This window comes from Sinocyclocheilus anshuiensis, unplaced genomic scaffold, assembly GCF_001515605.1.
Source record: "Sinocyclocheilus anshuiensis isolate Anshui unplaced genomic scaffold, SAMN03320099.WGS_v1.1 scaffold282, whole genome shotgun sequence".
Taxonomy (NCBI): domain Eukaryota; kingdom Metazoa; phylum Chordata; class Actinopteri; order Cypriniformes; family Cyprinidae; genus Sinocyclocheilus; species Sinocyclocheilus anshuiensis.
The window spans coordinates 263,569-280,692 of NW_015544154.1; the positions used below are offsets into that span (position 1 = coordinate 263,569).

The following is a 17,124-nucleotide window of genomic DNA, read 5'->3' on the forward strand; positions in this document are numbered from 1 at the left end:
TTTTTCAGATTATGCCTTTATTGTTTTTATATATAGTACTGAAACCATATTTTTTTCATATGTTTTATATACTGTACCCACTTAAATTTTTATATAGTACTGAAACCATATTTTTCATGTTTTATATACTGTACCCACTTACAGTACTGTAAACTTGAACACCATTTAAGATAAAGATATCACACCAGCTGTATATTTTTCAGATCATTAATCTGATGTTTTTTCATATAGAGAACTGAACTTTTAATTTTTTTTAGACTGTCCTGGAACCCATTTCAATACATTAAACTGGAACACCATACATACATGCATATATGTATGTATGTGTGTATGTATATATATATATGTATATACATACGTACGCACAAGCACACTCACACACACATACATATATATATATATATATGTATGTGTGTGTATTATAAAAAACATAAAATTGTAATTCCAAAAACGGAGCTTTGTGCGATAACAGATATGTTTTCCCGAACACTTTAGTATTGGTTTTATATTATAATGTCATGTAGTTAAATTGTTTAATTAATTTAAATGGTTAAATTTTTTTTAATTCCTAGAAATTAAGCCTTGTGCAACATAAAGGGCATATATTTATGTCTATCTGAGTTAGTTTGGGCTCAAAACATAAAAGCTGCAAAGAGTTTAATTGGCAAAAAAACCCGAATGTCTAATGAATGTCAAACGTCAAACTAACTTTACCGCCGTATTTTAACAGTGGTTGTGATCATTTCTACCACTGGGACACTGTGGAGCTGCTAAATTTAGCTCTTATGTTCTTCTCAGGTTACCTGCAGCTCACAGATTCTTCAGCCATTTTTTCACAGTTCTGTGGTGCACTGTTGTCGTCCCCCTTCTTCCAGGTTTTCTGATTTAATGTTTGCTATAGGGTAAAGCAGTGTAGAACATTCTTTAGTTCTTTATTGAGTTATGCTTGTTCTGTGAATTGTGCCACTTTGCCCCACTTTTCGATAACAGGAGGCCACTGAATGTGCTCCTGACAGCATTGAACATGCACAATTTTAAATACACTTTTGCTGGTTAATGCATTGAGAATCTTTTTACCAGAATCTTTACTGAATTGTGGAATGTTTACACACACACACACATACAGTATCTCACAGAACTGAGTACACCCCTCACATTTTTGTAAATATTTTATTATATCTTTTCATGTGACAACACTGAAGACATGACACTTTGCTACAATGTACAGTAGTGAGTGTACAGCTTGTATAAGTGTAAATTTGCTGTCCCCTCAAAATAACTCAACACACAGCCATTAATGTCTAAACCGCTGGCCACAAAAGTGAGTACACCCCTAAGTGAAAATGTCCAAATTGGGCCCAATTAGCCATTTTCACTCCCCGGTGTCATATGACTCATTAGTGTTACAAGGTCTCAGGTGTGAATGGGGAGCAGGTGTGTTAAATTTGGTGTTATCGCTCTCACTCTCTCATACTGGTCACTGGAAGTTGTGAGGGGTGTACTCAATTCTGTGAGATACTGTATGTGTGTGTATATGTATGTATGTATGTATGTATGTAGCATTGACTACAACAAAACAATTCAAAGTCGTCAAAGGACTCAAGGAGCTCTAAATATCATCAAACTGCAAAGACCATTTCCAATCTATACTCACAAGTATATAATATACTATATATTATATACACTTCTTAATATAGACTGGAAATGGAACACTAGTGTAATCAAATGTGGATACAGTGACTGTTTTTACCAAATATTGATATTTTATTATTATATAAAGATTACACATAACTTTTGCTGGTTTAACAATTCACTGCATCACATAACATTTTTATTTCATTCTTCTTTCTTTGTTCATTTCTTATTTGGTAGAATTTATCCACTACCATTCAAAACTTAGGGTCAGTATTTGGGTCAAGATTTTTTTTTTAAGAAATTGAATTTTTTTTCAGCAAAGACACATTAAAGTTTCCACAAAAATAAGCAGCACAAGTGTTTTCAACACGTTTCTTAAGTAACAGACCAGCATATTAGAATGGTTTCTGAAGGATCACGTGACACTGAAGACCGGCTGAGAATTCAGCCTTGCCATCACAGGAACAAATTATATTTTAAAAACATTTTCAATCAAATAAATGCAGCCTTGGTGAGCATATGAGACTTCAAAAATCATTATGGGACCCAAACTATTAAAAAGGTACTGAATACACAGGGTCCACAGCAATTAACACATACATCTTCCATGTCAAAAATGCCATAGACAAATTTTTGCCTATATTCCTAATTCTTTTAAATCAGTGGTTTTCTGGTACACAATATTATAGGCATTATAACATTATGAAGACTGACAAAAGGATGTTCAAAACATTCTTCCAATGTCAACATCTTGTCCTGATATTGCTGAAGCCTGAACACTTGCATAGGTTTCTGAATGAACTTTCACCCACCTTTACACCAGCTCTATAACATCAAAGAAGCCAGTTCAGACCAGCATTCATGCAGACTCCCGATATTTACTAGAGCTGAAGCACAGCTGGGAAAGAGCGCCCTCTACTGAACAAATCTAACTAGAACCACACAACAGAGAGACAAATGACCACATAAAAGCATGTGTAAATTTGCTTTTTTTAAATACAAAATAACTACTTTATTTCATCATCTTTCATCATGGGATTAAAACATTCATTTAGGTGCATAGATTTTCATTTCTCCTCTAAGAAATACATCTATGAAAGTCTCTTTTTCAATCTCTTACTGGATGTCTTCTTTGAGGTAGTGCAAAATTGGCATCTGCTCCTTTTCTCCACTTGCATTCGAATGCTGTGCCCTTTGTGAAATATTGGCAAAATCTGTGCATTCAGAAAGAGAACACAAATGCAACAGACAAAAGAGGAAAAAGCAACAACACTAAAGCCTATAAGTCATCAGACAGGGCTCTTTCATGCTTAATTTTTTTTTTCTTCTCCATTTTCCTATTTTCTTTAGACAGACTTTTCAGTACAGTGTCCTCAAAGTGCCAACATTTTCCTACTCCATTCCCCTACATAAATACATTATGAAAGATGTAACATTAATACACACTAGACAGAAACCAAAGAACATACATAGACAAAGAGTAAATAGAAAAGAAAAAAAATACATGATAGTAGCTCATTCATTTAACAATCAGAATCCACTTCTTCATACCTACATCCCCAAAAATTCAGGTACTGCGAGAGATGAGACTGAATTGATCACTCTCCACAATTCAAGTCTAACAGAAACCTCGCTGTGTGAATGCTGTTAGCACTGCACAAGAAATGGCAACAGGCAAATCATACCCAATATAGCCATTCCTTTCATCTTAGTCCTCCAATTGTGCTGGTACAAATTCACAATGTCCTTTAGGACCATTCAGTTCTTGTCCTTATCTAACCCTGAGCCCAAAGTCACCTGCAGGTGCAGGAGTCTGCAATCATGTCTTCGTATTCTTTATAAACTATGTTTCCATTCCTCTCCATCATCAGCACACTGACAGGTTTGTATTTATAAGGAACGCAAGAGGGCAATGGAATATCTGCCACACCAAGCTCGCTGATTAACGTCTGCATGATCGCGTGGTTGGGTGAATTGTAGCCGTAATGCAGGATACGAGGACAGTCTCCCATACAGTAACGAGGATTGTACTTGTGGGGTGCAATGATCCAGTGGTCCCATCCCAAATCTTTGAAGGCCACATGGTAGGAGTGCAGCTTGCACTGGTTTTTGGCCATGCTGTTCGGCCCTTGCTTGTAGTTGGGGATGTCAGAGACGATGCTCCCAGGTTCCCTAGACCGACGGGTCCTGGGGCGGGGAAGGGGTGTGAAGTACTTTCCCCATTCCACAGGCTGCTTGTTCTCCTCCAAGAAGAGCAGCAAAACAGGAGCTTGAAGATGGTGTTGAGGTGGGAAGTGTTTTCGATGTTTAAAGGACCTGGCATGTTCTTGTGTGCATCGATAATGGGCAAAGAGGGATACATGGCCATCTTTCGACTCGGACACATGGTTTGTGACATTGGATTCGGCCCACAGGCTTCGAGGACCCATGATGACACGGTCACCAGCAGGAAGATCTTGAGGTGACGTGACTCTTGCCTCACAGATAAAAGGAAGATGCGATGACACAGGCGACCTTAGGTGCATAAAAGATGCCCTCACCAATTTGTCCAACAAGAGGTTTTTCAGTTCATATTTCACTGTGTAGGTATACTGAAGGTCTAGTCCAGTAGGTTTTACAGATTGGAGAGAGACAAAGACAAGAAATAATCAGACAATAGACCTAAATATTTAAAAATATACTTCTGATAGTTCTTTCAGTAATTTAAGGGCTACACTGCACAACACATCTTAAAATAAAGGTTACAAAAGGGGTTTTCAGGCAGCAATGCCATAAAAGAACCATTTTGGGCTCCCAAAAGAACCTTTCAGTGAACAGTTCTTAAAAGAACATTTTTTTTCTGAGTGTGAAGAATATTTTAATCATCTGAAACCGATATTTCCACTATAAAGAACTCTTTGTGCAATGAAAAGGTTCCAAAGACGTTAAAGGTTCTTCATGGAACAATAAAACTTACATTTTTAAAAGTGCAGACAAGGACTCTAAGCATTTCTTCTATAACATAAGGCATAATGTGCTCTAGATGTACTTGTAAAGGATGAGATAAGAGTGTTTACCTCTTGATGTCGGGAGAAAGTGCTTTTCAGTGGTGGACGCTTGAAGCAGCCTTACAGTGTTGGACCCAAATAACTTGTGCTGTTTTGGTCGTCCATCTGCATCCGCCGCTGTCCTGTATAGACTTAACATGAGTCGCGTAGCTTCATCTTCAGTTTGGCTTTCTAGGAAAGGTCTAAAATAAGAGTTCTTCTGTTTTGGGTGTCGATTTCGGCGAACTTCTGTACTGGCGACGCCAAAATGTGACGGAGAGGCCATGTTTCCGGCCACGCGCGTAGATATGTGCAGGACAAACAAACACGACAGTACGCAGAGTCTCAGACAGTCGTGACTGCTGATAGCCTTCATGTTCAGCCCCTCGTACGGACGAGTGCCACATGAAAGGCTTCCATCGTCTAAGACAATCAGCGGGCGGAATTCAACCTGAACGCGACAACCTTTTTGCGGCGCCGCTAATCGTGTGACGTCATGCCCAATTACCTGTCCAACGTCAACGTTGGTTTCATGTCATTTATCTCCTGCGTGCAGAACGCCCACATTTAAATCACGTAAACACACCAGCTAAACCTGAGAGTGTGTGTTTAAAGAGAAAAGAAGAAATTGGGTCAAGATGCCACATCCTGTATTATTTCTATGTTACGTCAGATATCGTCGTTGTTTATTAAAACATAGGTTTTGTTGAAAAATGAATGATTTCATAGAAGCTAATTAAGTCATTCAGTTTGAATTATGGGGACCAAATGTCCCCACGAGGATAGTAATATCAGTATATGTTGACCTTGTGAGAACATTTTTTGGTCCTCATGAGGAAAACTTATAAATCATAATGATCTTTTTTGAAAATCCTTTGTGTGAGGTGTATAGGTTTAGGGATGGTGTTGGGGTTGGGGCAAGGGGATAGAAAATACAGTTTGTACCTACAGTATAAAAACCATTATGTCTATGGAATTTCCCAATAAAACATGGAAACCCAACATGTGTGTGTGTGTGTGTGTGTGTGTGTGTGTGTGTGTGTGTGTGTGTGCGTGCCTGTGTGCGTGCCCGTGTGTGTACATGTTTTTTCTATACTGGTGGGGACTTAAACCTGAATATACACACCAACTCATGGGGACTTGTGTCACCGTGGGGACCTAAATTGAGGTCCCCATGGGTACAGAAGCTTATAAATCATACAGAATTAGTTTTTTTGAGGGATAGGTTTAGGTGTAGGGTTGGTGTAGTAGGGTGATAGAAAATACAGTTTGTACAGTATAAAAACCATTATGCCTATGGGGAGTCCCCACAAGGATAGTTAACCAGACTGTCTGTCTGTGTGTGTGTGTGTGTGTGTGTGTGTGTGTGTGTGTGAGAGTGTGTCTGTCTCTGTGTGTGTGTGTGTGTGTAAATTGACCTATGACTGATGCATCATCCTGTACAAGTTGCATCAGTCATGCAACTTCTCTCATCTTACCCTACTGATTTCAGACTTTCTAACTAATAATTTAAATGTAATATAGTGAGGTAATGTTAATGTTCTAAATAAATGTTATAAAATGTAACAAAGAAATGTTAATCCACTATCTTAACGAAACACTTGTCATCTAAGTAGTGAAATACATGCTAGTCTAGTATAAAAGTATCCTTCATAAGACAAACAATATGACAAAACGATCTAAATATGCAGTGTTTCTCGACGGAGCTTTGACACATTGACATCAATCAGGTGACTTACAAATGAGGAACATAATGTGCCATACAACCATTCAAACAAGCAATTTATCGTAAAGTTGAAACATCTCTAGTCATGTAACTATTTTCATAAGCCATGTAAAAATGCACACATGAAATCTACACAGGCTGCACTTATAATAGCTGATATTGACAACTGTGTGTGAAATACATCAGTAACTGTTTTTGGACCCTTCAGTTGTTTTCATATATCGTTTCAAATCGCCATTAGTACTAATAACTATTAGGCTAATTGGTATCATATGGTTAAAATACCCTACAGTGAACCCAACAGTAATTCAGTGTCAAAAACCAACTCAAATCTCGACATACTATTGGTTTTATCCAGCATTCTGTACTCATCATCCACCTTCCTCCCACGCTCCAGTCCCGTAGGTGGCGGTAAATGCACCTTTCAGTTGGTTTGCCAACCGCCAATAAAATTTAAAGAAGAAGAAGAAGAAGATCATCCACCTTCCTCTAGATGGAGCTGTCACTCGGCATTTTTCTTCATGAACACGCACTCTTGCTCCTTTCCACTCAGCGCTTCAGCCGACAGCAGCAGCAGCAATGGCTCTCCTCAAAACGTCCAAGTTCATATGCTCTGTTGGGAGTTTGAGGCCGTCTTTGGCAACCCTACCCATTCGAGCCAGGTAAGGGAACTTCAAATAAGTATGCTGTGACTATTTTTAAGAGACTGAATTACTTTAAATTGAAGTTTAATACATGCGGAATGAAAAATGTTTTTGACCCTCTTTAGTCTATCACAATAATATTAATGGGATAAATTCACTTTTACAGTTCACGCCATCAGAGTTTCACGATCACGCACGCGCATGGCACATGGAGTTCATGCTGTGAAAAACACTCCGCAGCTCATGATAATGTCGGTTTCGCGAGATATCTGTGTTACAGGCTGACTTTATGATCCTCTTCAAACCAATTTCTAGCAGCTAATGGATCAGATAGATTTAAATAATGTGCAGCGCATCTCTACCATGATTACTACACGAATCATTCAGCATCGCTCTGACCGTCATCTTGTATAAGCCAGCATTGCTTTTCGTATTCTGCATTATTTCTTGGTAAGAGCTGTCCGTTACTCTATACTAACGGACATAGGTTAATACCTTGTATCTTGTGTACTGAATAAATGACTCGCATTCGAAGGTTTCCTGTGCGCTCATTGGGTGAAACGAGCAGGTTGCGCTTTCTGATTGGCCCTGATGCTTCCGGGTTCTTCGTCAAGAAATCATGGTAGTATGTGTCCTTTTACACCACGGTTGGAGGGCAAAGCAGAGTTGATGATGAACAGAAGATTAATAATCTTTGTTTAGTACATTACGAAGTTTTTTTGAAGTAACACAGCCACTAATGCCACACCAAATAGCCTCATATCTACGTATTTGATGGTTAACTTAGAAGGGTTTCAAGGCCCACTTCCGTTTTTTAACACCTGAATACATTTCTCAATGGTCACTGCTACTTGCTCATATAAACTGAGCTTTTGTACAGCTTGTGTTTTTAATTGTCTTCTAGAGTCTAATTTATGCAACAAAAAAACGCTCCTAAGTAATGTCAGCTACTAAGTCAAAGTTGTATTAAAAAACACTAACACACCTAGAGTAAATAAGCTGTGACACACAAGCTATGCAGTAGGAGGTTTTGCAACTTGATTCCAGAGCTGACCTTTGACGCCACAGGACTGTGCACGACCTCAAATGAATACTTTACTGAACATGCAACGATATAGAAGATATAGAAGAGCATACGATAGTATCATGAATGGCATCAGTAGTTTGTTGTTGCTTAGCAACAAGGTAGTGACTTAATTGTATTTGTTTGTCTGGAGTATAAGTGTGCAGAAACTCGCTTGTGCTTTGAAATGTAGCCATTAATGTGCATGTTTTATTGCAAGACCTTAACCATGTCTTGAACATTGGAGGGGAACAAACCAGTTTTTTTTTTTTTTTTTGGTAGAGAGGATGGATAGTAATGGTCTCTTTTAATTAAGGGAATTAAGTAAAGGATTTAATGGAATAAAAGAAAAGGAAGAAAACCAGTAAAGAACAATAATTAATTTGGGGTCAAGTTTGTGGATTACCTGATTTACCGTACTTAATTGTTTTTTGGGAGCTGGGTGTATATAGTGTATTTTCAACATACAGTTTGATCACCACAGGCAAGGCTGAATAGTTTAATTTGATCTCTTTTCTCAATTTTTTATGGTCTTTTTTTTTTTTTTTTTTAGCTCATGGTGGACTGAGGGGCAGATGGGACCCCCTGATCCCATCCTGGGGGTGACAGAGGCCTACAAACGGGACACAAATTCTAAGAAAATGAACCTGGGTGTGGGGGCATACAGGGATGACAATGGCAAGCCATATGTTCTCAGCTGTGTCCGCAAGGTATATACCTTTTCTGTACCACCACACATCTGAGCCTTTGCAGAAGAGTTCTATGAGTTAAACCTGGTGACTGCTTTTCAAACTGGTATGATTTGGGGGGGAAATAATGCTCGCAGTGGTGCTCCGTGTAAGATGGATTATTAAGGGCTTAGGGGGCATGTCAGAGATTGACCAATAGTTTTCAAGGGTACAGATGTTTTTGCATTAGGGTTAGTGTGCTCCAGTGGTATTGGCCAAATTCAGGGGGTGGTGTTAACATGTGCTTTTGTTTTTCTCTATTTCTGCAAAGTCACCCTGACTTGAGTGATTTGAGAGGCTCTGTTTAAGCAGTATCCACCAATACATCGTAAATGTTTTGTGAAAGAATTTCAGTAAAAATGTAGTGAGTATTTTTTTTTTTTAATGAAGCATGTTTTTGTTTAGGCTGAGGCTCTGATTACCTCTAAGATGCTGGATAAAGAGTATATGCCCATTGGGGGTCTGGGTGACTTTAATAAGGCTTGCGCTGAGCTCGCACTGGGGCCAGACAGTGAGGTTCTTAAAAGCAAGAGGGTGAGTATGTCTCTGTAGTACCTATTGGGTCTTTCTTTTTTTGTATGAACTTTTACACATTTTATTGTTTTTTTTATATTAATGTTTATTTAGCATAACACTTACATTTTTTTCTTTCTCTCTTAGAGCATCACTGTCCAGACAATCTCAGGCACTGGTTCTCTAAGGATTGGAGCCAACTTCCTGGTGTGTATTTCATTAATTCTGTTCATTTCTTCAGCTAAGAAGTTGTGCAGCTGTTTATCATCTCCACCTTGAGAAGAAGGACATTGTCTTTGCCTCATCCAGTAGTATTGTAGTATATCTTAGAAGAAGCAAACACAAATATAGCACTTATATGTGACCCTGGAGCACAAAACCAGTCTTAAGTCGCTGGGGTATATTTGTAGCAATAGCCAAAAATACATTGTATGGGTCAAAATTATCGATTTTTCTTTTATGCCAAAAATCATTAGGATATTAAGTAAAGATCATGTTCCATGAAGATATTTTGTAAATTTCCTACCATACATATATATCAAAACTTCATTTTTGATTAGTAATACGCATTGCTAAGAACTTCATTTGGACAACTTTAAAGGCAATTTTCTCAATATTTTGACTTTTTTGCACCCTCAGATTCCAGATATTCAAATAGTTGTATCTCTGCCAAATATTGTCCTATCCTAACAAACCCACATCAATGGAAAGCTTTTTTATTCAGCTTTCAGATGATGTATAAATCTCAATTTTGAAAAATTGACACTTAAGTCTGGTTTTGTGGTCCAGGGTCACATATGTCATGCTAATTGTTTACACCTCTTCCTCAACTTTTTCTCGTTTAGACACGGTTCCACACAGTGGCAAGGGATGTATACTTGCCAAAGCCATCCTGGGGGAATCACACCCCTATTTTCCGTGATGCTGGTATGCAGCTGAAAGCGTACCGTTACTATGATCCTGCTACCTGCGGCTTTGACTTTACTGGAGCGCTCGACGACATCTCGGTGAGCCAGCATCACACAGTAAACTTTCCTATACAGTGAAGACTTCAATTGCAAATTCTACAGGTACATCTTAAAAAATTAGAATATCATGAAAAAGGTCAATATTTTTTGTCACTAAAAATATTGACCTTTTTCATGATATTCAAATTTTTTGAGATGTACATTTAAACAAATGCTGTTCTTTTGAATTTTTTTGGAATTCATTAAAAAATGTATCACCGTTTCCACAAAAATATTAAGCAGCATAACTGTTTTCATCATTGATAATAAGAGATGTTTCTTGAGCACCGATTCAGCATGTTAGAATGATTTCTGAAGGATCATGTGACACTGAACTATGAGTCTGTCTAAGATACATTGAATGATTATCATCTTTTCTTTACCTACAGAAAATTCCAGAGCATAGTGTAATCATGCTCCATGCTTGTGCTCATAACCCCACTGGTGTCGACCCGCGACCAGAGCAGTGGAAGGAGCTCTCGGCTGTCATCAAGGTGCGTGTGTCTGTTGCTGTGATTTTGTTTGTATCCTTCATGCCACCTTCTACATTTCACATAGGCGTTATTTTTAAAGCACAGCAAAAATGATGTTCAGTTGAATTCCTTGAATGAAAAGATACTCCAGACCGTTGACCTGATGTTGCTTGACTATCTTGTTGTCCATTCTCTCTGCAGAAGAGGAAACTTCTAGTTTTCTTCGACATGGCCTACCAGGGCTTTGCTAGTGGAGATATTGATCGCGATGCCTGGGCTGTGAGATACTTCATTGAACAGGGCCACAATGTCTTGCTGTCTCAGTCCTTCGCCAAGAACATGGGTCTCTATGGTGAGTATATTGTGTGTCAGAGGCTGCCTTTACACTGTAAACCATTTCCTTTTATTCTTTCCTACCAATATCCAGCTCAGATTGGATCTTCATGTATGTGTATAAATTGCAAAACAACAACAACAATTTTTGCATCTGATACAATTTCACTCATACGTATCTGATATCTGATCATCTGATCTATTAAGTATTCTGTTGTCTTCTTTATTTTGAATATTTGGTCTGGTGAGTTTTTTTTTTTATATTTAATTTTAAAAGTACTTTTAGAAATGTAAGTTGTTGGGTTTTTTTTTTTTGTCAGTTACAAATGAATTTAGAAAAAAGATTATCCATATACTGCACACTGGATTATTAATATAACATCAGTGTAATTACTATCAAAGATACAGAGTGTAACTCTTTGAAACACTTAACCAGTCAATAAAGTTTAGCACGGTGTGTCCCTTAAATGCATGCCAGAGGTCAGAAAATCATCTGTTCTTTAGGCTGGACAGACACAGCCTGTCCTAATAGCAAAGCAAAAAACGTATAATGACAATTTAGGCCAGAGAATAAAACAAAAAATGTCCAAAGAAAATAAGTCCATGAACAAAAAGCAATACATACCTTACATACACTACCATTCAGAAGTGTGGGTTCAGTAGGAAGTTATGTTTTGAAAGAAATCAGTAATATTGTAAAATATTATTGCAATTTAACATTTTGTATTTTATTAATCAAAGTATGATTTTATTTATTAAAATATGATTTATTTCTGTCATGGAAAAGTTTTCTTTGATGAATAGAAAGTTCTAAAGATCAGCAAGAAACAAATATCTTTGATCAATTCAATCCTTGCTGAAGAAAAACTACTAACCCCTAACTTTTGAATGGTAGTCTTTGGCAGGTTCTTTAACTATCTAATAGTTGTTCATACACAACCATAATCATACGACTGTGTTTGTTGTAGGTGAGCGTGTTGGAGGGTTCACAGTGGTGTGTGCTGATGCTGAGGAGGCAAAGAGGGTGGAGTCTCAGCTGAAGATCCTGATTCGCCCCATTTACTCCAACCCACCCATGAATGGAGCACGCATCGCCTCCACGATCCTCAGCACACCAGAGCTGCGTTCTACATGGTGAGACTTGCTTGAATACTACATAAGAACTTGCTTTCATAAAAGCAATTCATTTTCATGTCTTTTTTGACATAAATGTATTTCTGTAGGCTGGAGGAGGTGAAGGGTATGGCCGATCGTATCATTAAAATGAGAGAAATGCTGGTAACTAATCTGAAGAAGGAGGGCTCTACTCACAACTGGCAACACGTGATTGACCAAATCGGCATGTTCTGCTTCACTGGACTCAAACCTGAGCAGGTACAACCCTTTGCAAATTCCAAAAATTAGAATAATTATGCATATGTATAATTAAATGTTGTAAATTGATACAAGCTCTAACAGTAGGAGATGCTATTGTGTTTCAGGTGGAGCGTCTGACAAAGGAGTTTTCTGTTTATATGACTAAAGATGGCCGTATCAGCGTTGCCGGTGTGACCTCTGGAAATGTGGGATACCTTGCACATGCCATTCATCAGGTCACTAAGTAGATCAAACTTATGTTGAGACAGAAGATCGGTCTACTGGTCCTGTTTCTGTTAGTCCGCCCCGCTGTTCCTCTTTGGACTCAGATCTTGGCTTCACTTCATTTGGCTGTTTTACTAGGTCAACATGGATCCTGAACATGTTATTTGGGTGTCTAACGGTAACCTTAATTCATCTCACAGGAAATCTTGTGTTCTGTGACTAAGAAGCACATTTGAGAACATTTTTCATCCTGTTAAGATTCTGTATGAACTTTATTTATTGTGTGAGTGAAGTAAAATTAACAATATTAAAGGTTATTGTGTCCATTTAATTGTTTTTTTTATTTTCATTGTTAGGGGACACAACACAACACACACACACACACACACACACACTGTAAACCACATTGATACTCAGTAAAATTACAGTACCTTTTTTCTTTAATGACAATTTAGATTTTTGTACACTTATACAAAAATCTGTCAAAGTGTGTGTCAAAATAGGCTTATTGGAAGTTACCTAGCGGGGACTATTTTCAGGCGCTGCGTAATATCATTGCGCCAAAGTTCCTTGATTATTACGCCGGAATGAGAGTATAGTTCCTAGCCATATCGGCCTAGAAAATCGCAACTTTTCATTTTCCGTCGGTCTTAGTACATGATGTAACTACAGAAGAGTCAAGTTTTAAATAGGAAAAATATAGAAACTCTTTGGTCATTTTTGAGCGAGATGCTAACGGTCTAATCAGATTCAATGATCTATGCTAAGCTGCAGCTAAGAGCTACCGCCAGACCCGGAGATCGGCTGAATGGATTCGAAAACGGTCAAATTTAACTGTTTAACTCTAGGGGAGTTGGAAAATGTGCTGTGTTCCTTTAAATAACGTTTTAAGAATTTGATTTAAAAGAATTTAAACGAGTCTACACTGTTTAGGTTTCTAATCAAAGTCGTATTTTGCCAGCTAATTGATAAACTTACATTTCCCATAAATTAAAGAAAGATATTTATTTGATTTTTTTCCCCAATAAGTTAGGTAATGGATCATATGGATGAATGGGCAACATGCATTCAACACTACAATTTAAGTTGAAAAAAAAAAGACTTAAGTATTTCCTCATAGTTCAACAGTGCTGTAAAAAGAATATGAATATTATGTATTATATAAATATTATGCAAAGAGGAGGAAATTATGCGGTAATGGGACTGTGCACAATGCTACTGCTTTATATTACATGTTTAATTAAAATGAGTGAATAGAATATCCCTTTTACTTCAAGGAATGTATTAACCTATTCAAAGGAAAAATATCAAATATAATGTTTTTGTATTATTTGCATTGTTAGAAACAATAAAGAGCTGTTAAATATGGTCTGTTTCTAGGGGTATAGATGGTATAATCATTTAATTATGCATTATAAGAATGCAAAAATATTATATACACTACATAGTATTGATGGGTTTTAATGCTTTAGAATTCCTGGAGGTACAAAGGGTATCCAGGTAATATAAATCTTTACAGAAAATAGTCAAAAGGGGCATTACAGATAGAAAATTACACTTTAAAAGAAAACCTTACCTAGAAAAATAACTAAATTTATTAGAAAATATTATATAATATAATATATAATATAGTTTAACTCCAATTCATCCACAACATTGTATTCATGTTGCAAAGTGGAGTCTTGTCAGAGATGTTACATTAGATATTACATATCTATTATAAAACTCGGGGAATACAGTAGAATCGACTACATTACCCATAAGCTGAAAGTCATGTGACTGCAGCGCGCTGCGCAGACCGATCAGTGCATGACATCAAAGTACCGCGATAGCGATTCGTTCTCGCGGTACTTTGATGTACACTGATCGGAGGCGGCAGCTGCATCTTCTTTATTTCTGTTCCTCGCCGAAAAACCTCACACCTGTGCTCTTCGGTACAGTACAGCATCAGCGAGGAACATACACATGAGATGAGACATCTGCTTTATCACATCTCGTTCGTACAGGGAGAGTTTATTAGCTAAATAAATGCAGTGTTGCTGTTTGAGTCATGTGATTGTTCGGGCTTCGTCATGGCATGTTTTGTGTCTTTCTGATTTGTTCACCCTCCTAATGCAATGAATATAGAGAATGAATATGATGGTTATGAATGAAAGAAGTCTTGCCTAGTAGTGTTTGATCATGACGGTGTCAGTTGACTTGGCATGGTGTTTTGATTGTATCTTGTTAGTGAACCTGATAATTAAGGATAATCCCATTGCATTGTGGTAATGTCACTGCTATAATGTTGACAAACGTCTTATGTGCGTCCTAGAACATTTAGGATAGGATAAAGATTTCAAGAAAAATTCGATACTCAATAGACTATTGATCAGCTTTTAATCGAGCTGCTCTAAAGATAAGGTTCAGACAATGCTGCATTCTTTCTGCTGTGGACAGCATATTTAATTTCCTCATCACTTGTCTGAAATGTCTGCTTACTGATCAGCTGAGAAATACAACTGTGTCCCATGACTCCCAGACGTGTCCTAAAGTGCAAACCACACTGACTGTCGTTTTATGATGCTGATCTATCGTTTTAGTCAATTTGTGAAAAGCAAACACTACGGTTCAAAAATTGTTTTGAAGGAAATTAATACTTTTAATCAAAAAGGATGCATTAAATCAAAAGTGACAGTAAAGACATCAGAGAATCCTGAAAAAAATGTAGCATGGTTTCCATAAAAATATGCAGCACAACATTTTTTTAATCAGTCATAATGTTTTTCCACATTGAAATGTTACTTGAACGCCAAATCAGCATTTTAGAATGATTTCTGAAGGATCATGCGACACTGAAGACTGGAGTAAAATTACATTTTAAAATATATTAAAATAGAACATTTTAAATTGTTGTAATATATATGTGCGGAGTAATACAATCATGTCCTGTGAGTTCAAATTTGTCCTAAAATGCAAACCACACTGTCATTTTATGATGCTGATAAACTGTTTGCCAATTTGTGAAAACACCATGTGATATTTTTCCCCTCTTTTTTCGAAGGTGACATTGATCACAAAACACAACAGGCCTCTCTGTAACTGGATGGACTCTGTGGATGTGCGTTAGTCCCTGGAGTGTATGTGTGTGCACCTTTTGCCCCTCAATGGTGGCATCTGACTGACAGCACAAGTGTGTTTGCCTCTACCTTTGCCCTATGGTGTTCTTGTAAGTTTATCTGAGAGTGTGTGAGAAAAGCAAGCGTCATGTCGAGGGCGGACAGGGCGATTAACAGTGAAGCGGGTGACTGGGGATACAGTGAGGATGCTGGAGAGAGGGTATGGCTCTTGCAGAGCCCCAGTGTGGACTCCATCCAACCACCTAATCAGTCAGACAACAGAAGGGGAGGGACTTCATCATTCGGGGCTGTTTTTATTGTGGTGAATGCTGCTCTGGGAGCCGGACTTCTTCATTTTCCTGCTGCTTTCAACATGGCTGGAGGCATCACAGCCGGAGTGACCCTTCAGATGGTGAGATGCACTTACAAACTATTGTAAACAAAACCATACAGTGTTCACTTAAAATAGAGGTGTCTGTTCTTTAAAGTTAAATGTTGTGAAATTCCTAATATGCCTTATTCAACTTTAATCTTTCGCAGTGTATGATGGTCTTTAGCATCACTGGGCTGGTGATCTTGGCTTATTGTTCTCAGGTAAGCAAATATCTGTGTCAGACACATCAAGAGATATGCACTACCATTCAGACTTCTTAAAAAAAAAATTATAATAATAATTTTACTTTTAATTCAGCAAGGAAGCATTTAATTGTTAAAACATTGCATAAAGACATTTAACATTGTTACAAAGGATTTCTATTTTAAATAAATGCTGTTCCTTTTCATTTTCTATTCATCAAAGAATCCTGAAAGAAAATCCAAAAAATATTAAGCAGCATAAATGTTTTTAAAATTGATAATAATGAAAAATATTAGAATGATTTCTGAAGGATCATGTGACACTGAAGATGGCTGCTGAAAATTCAACTTTGCCATCACAGGAATAAATCCATTTTAAAATATATTATGATAAAAAACGGTTATTTTAAATAGTAATAATATTTCACAATATTACAGTTTTTATTGTATTTTCGTTTAAACAAATTCAGCATTAGAGACTTGCAAAAACATTTTTTTTTAAATCATACTGAAAGGTAGTGTATTTCTTTTCTTTCCTTTAAAAAGGCACAATGTATTAAATCTTGAAATTAATCATCATATAAGTTACTTTTTATGTATTGACAGCACTAGTTTCTGTTTTTTTTTTTTTTAAAGTCTGTCTTTTCTTTCGGCACAATGTAGTAAATCTTGAAATTAATCATCATATAAGTTACTTTTTATGTATTGACAGTATTGACAG

General features: G+C 37.2%; 3 protein-coding genes across 5 annotated transcripts in view; 2 read left to right on the forward strand and 1 right to left on the reverse strand.

Annotated features, from left to right (window-relative positions):
* Positions 1-2,622: 2,622 nt before the first annotated feature.
* On the reverse strand, positions 2,623-5,183 carry LOC107695335 (bone morphogenetic protein 15-like). The gene is made up of 2 exons (XM_016495196.1): positions 4,692-5,183; positions 2,623-4,234 (listed from the first exon to the last, which is right to left on the reverse strand). The coding sequence occupies exons 1-2, from the start codon at positions 5,035-5,037 to the stop codon at positions 3,429-3,431; spliced, it is 1,152 nt and encodes a 383-aa protein (XP_016350682.1). The 5' UTR covers positions 5,038-5,183; the 3' UTR covers positions 2,623-3,428.
* Positions 5,184-6,899: 1,716 nt separating this feature from the next.
* On the forward strand, positions 6,900-13,039 carry got2b (glutamic-oxaloacetic transaminase 2b, mitochondrial). The gene is made up of 10 exons (XM_016495197.1): positions 6,900-7,049; positions 8,648-8,804; positions 9,228-9,356; positions 9,483-9,542; positions 10,181-10,342; positions 10,732-10,836; positions 11,017-11,167; positions 12,117-12,282; positions 12,372-12,522; positions 12,630-13,039. Exons 1-10 carry the CDS (start codon positions 6,967-6,969, stop codon positions 12,750-12,752), a joined length of 1,287 nt encoding a protein of 428 aa, XP_016350683.1. The 5' UTR covers positions 6,900-6,966; the 3' UTR covers positions 12,753-13,039.
* Positions 13,040-14,591: 1,552 nt separating this feature from the next.
* Positions 14,592-17,124, forward strand: part of slc38a7 (solute carrier family 38 member 7) — a 10,869-nt gene continuing 8,336 nt past the window's right edge. For all 3 annotated transcript variants that reach the window (XM_016495178.1, XM_016495177.1, XM_016495179.1), the window contains exons 1-3: positions 14,592-14,663; positions 15,773-16,239; positions 16,368-16,421. In XM_016495178.1, coding sequence (XP_016350664.1) covers positions 15,976-16,239; positions 16,368-16,421 — 318 coding nt within the window. In that variant the 5' untranslated portion in view covers positions 14,592-14,663; positions 15,773-15,975. The remainder of the gene's footprint in view (positions 14,664-15,772; positions 16,240-16,367; positions 16,422-17,124) is intronic.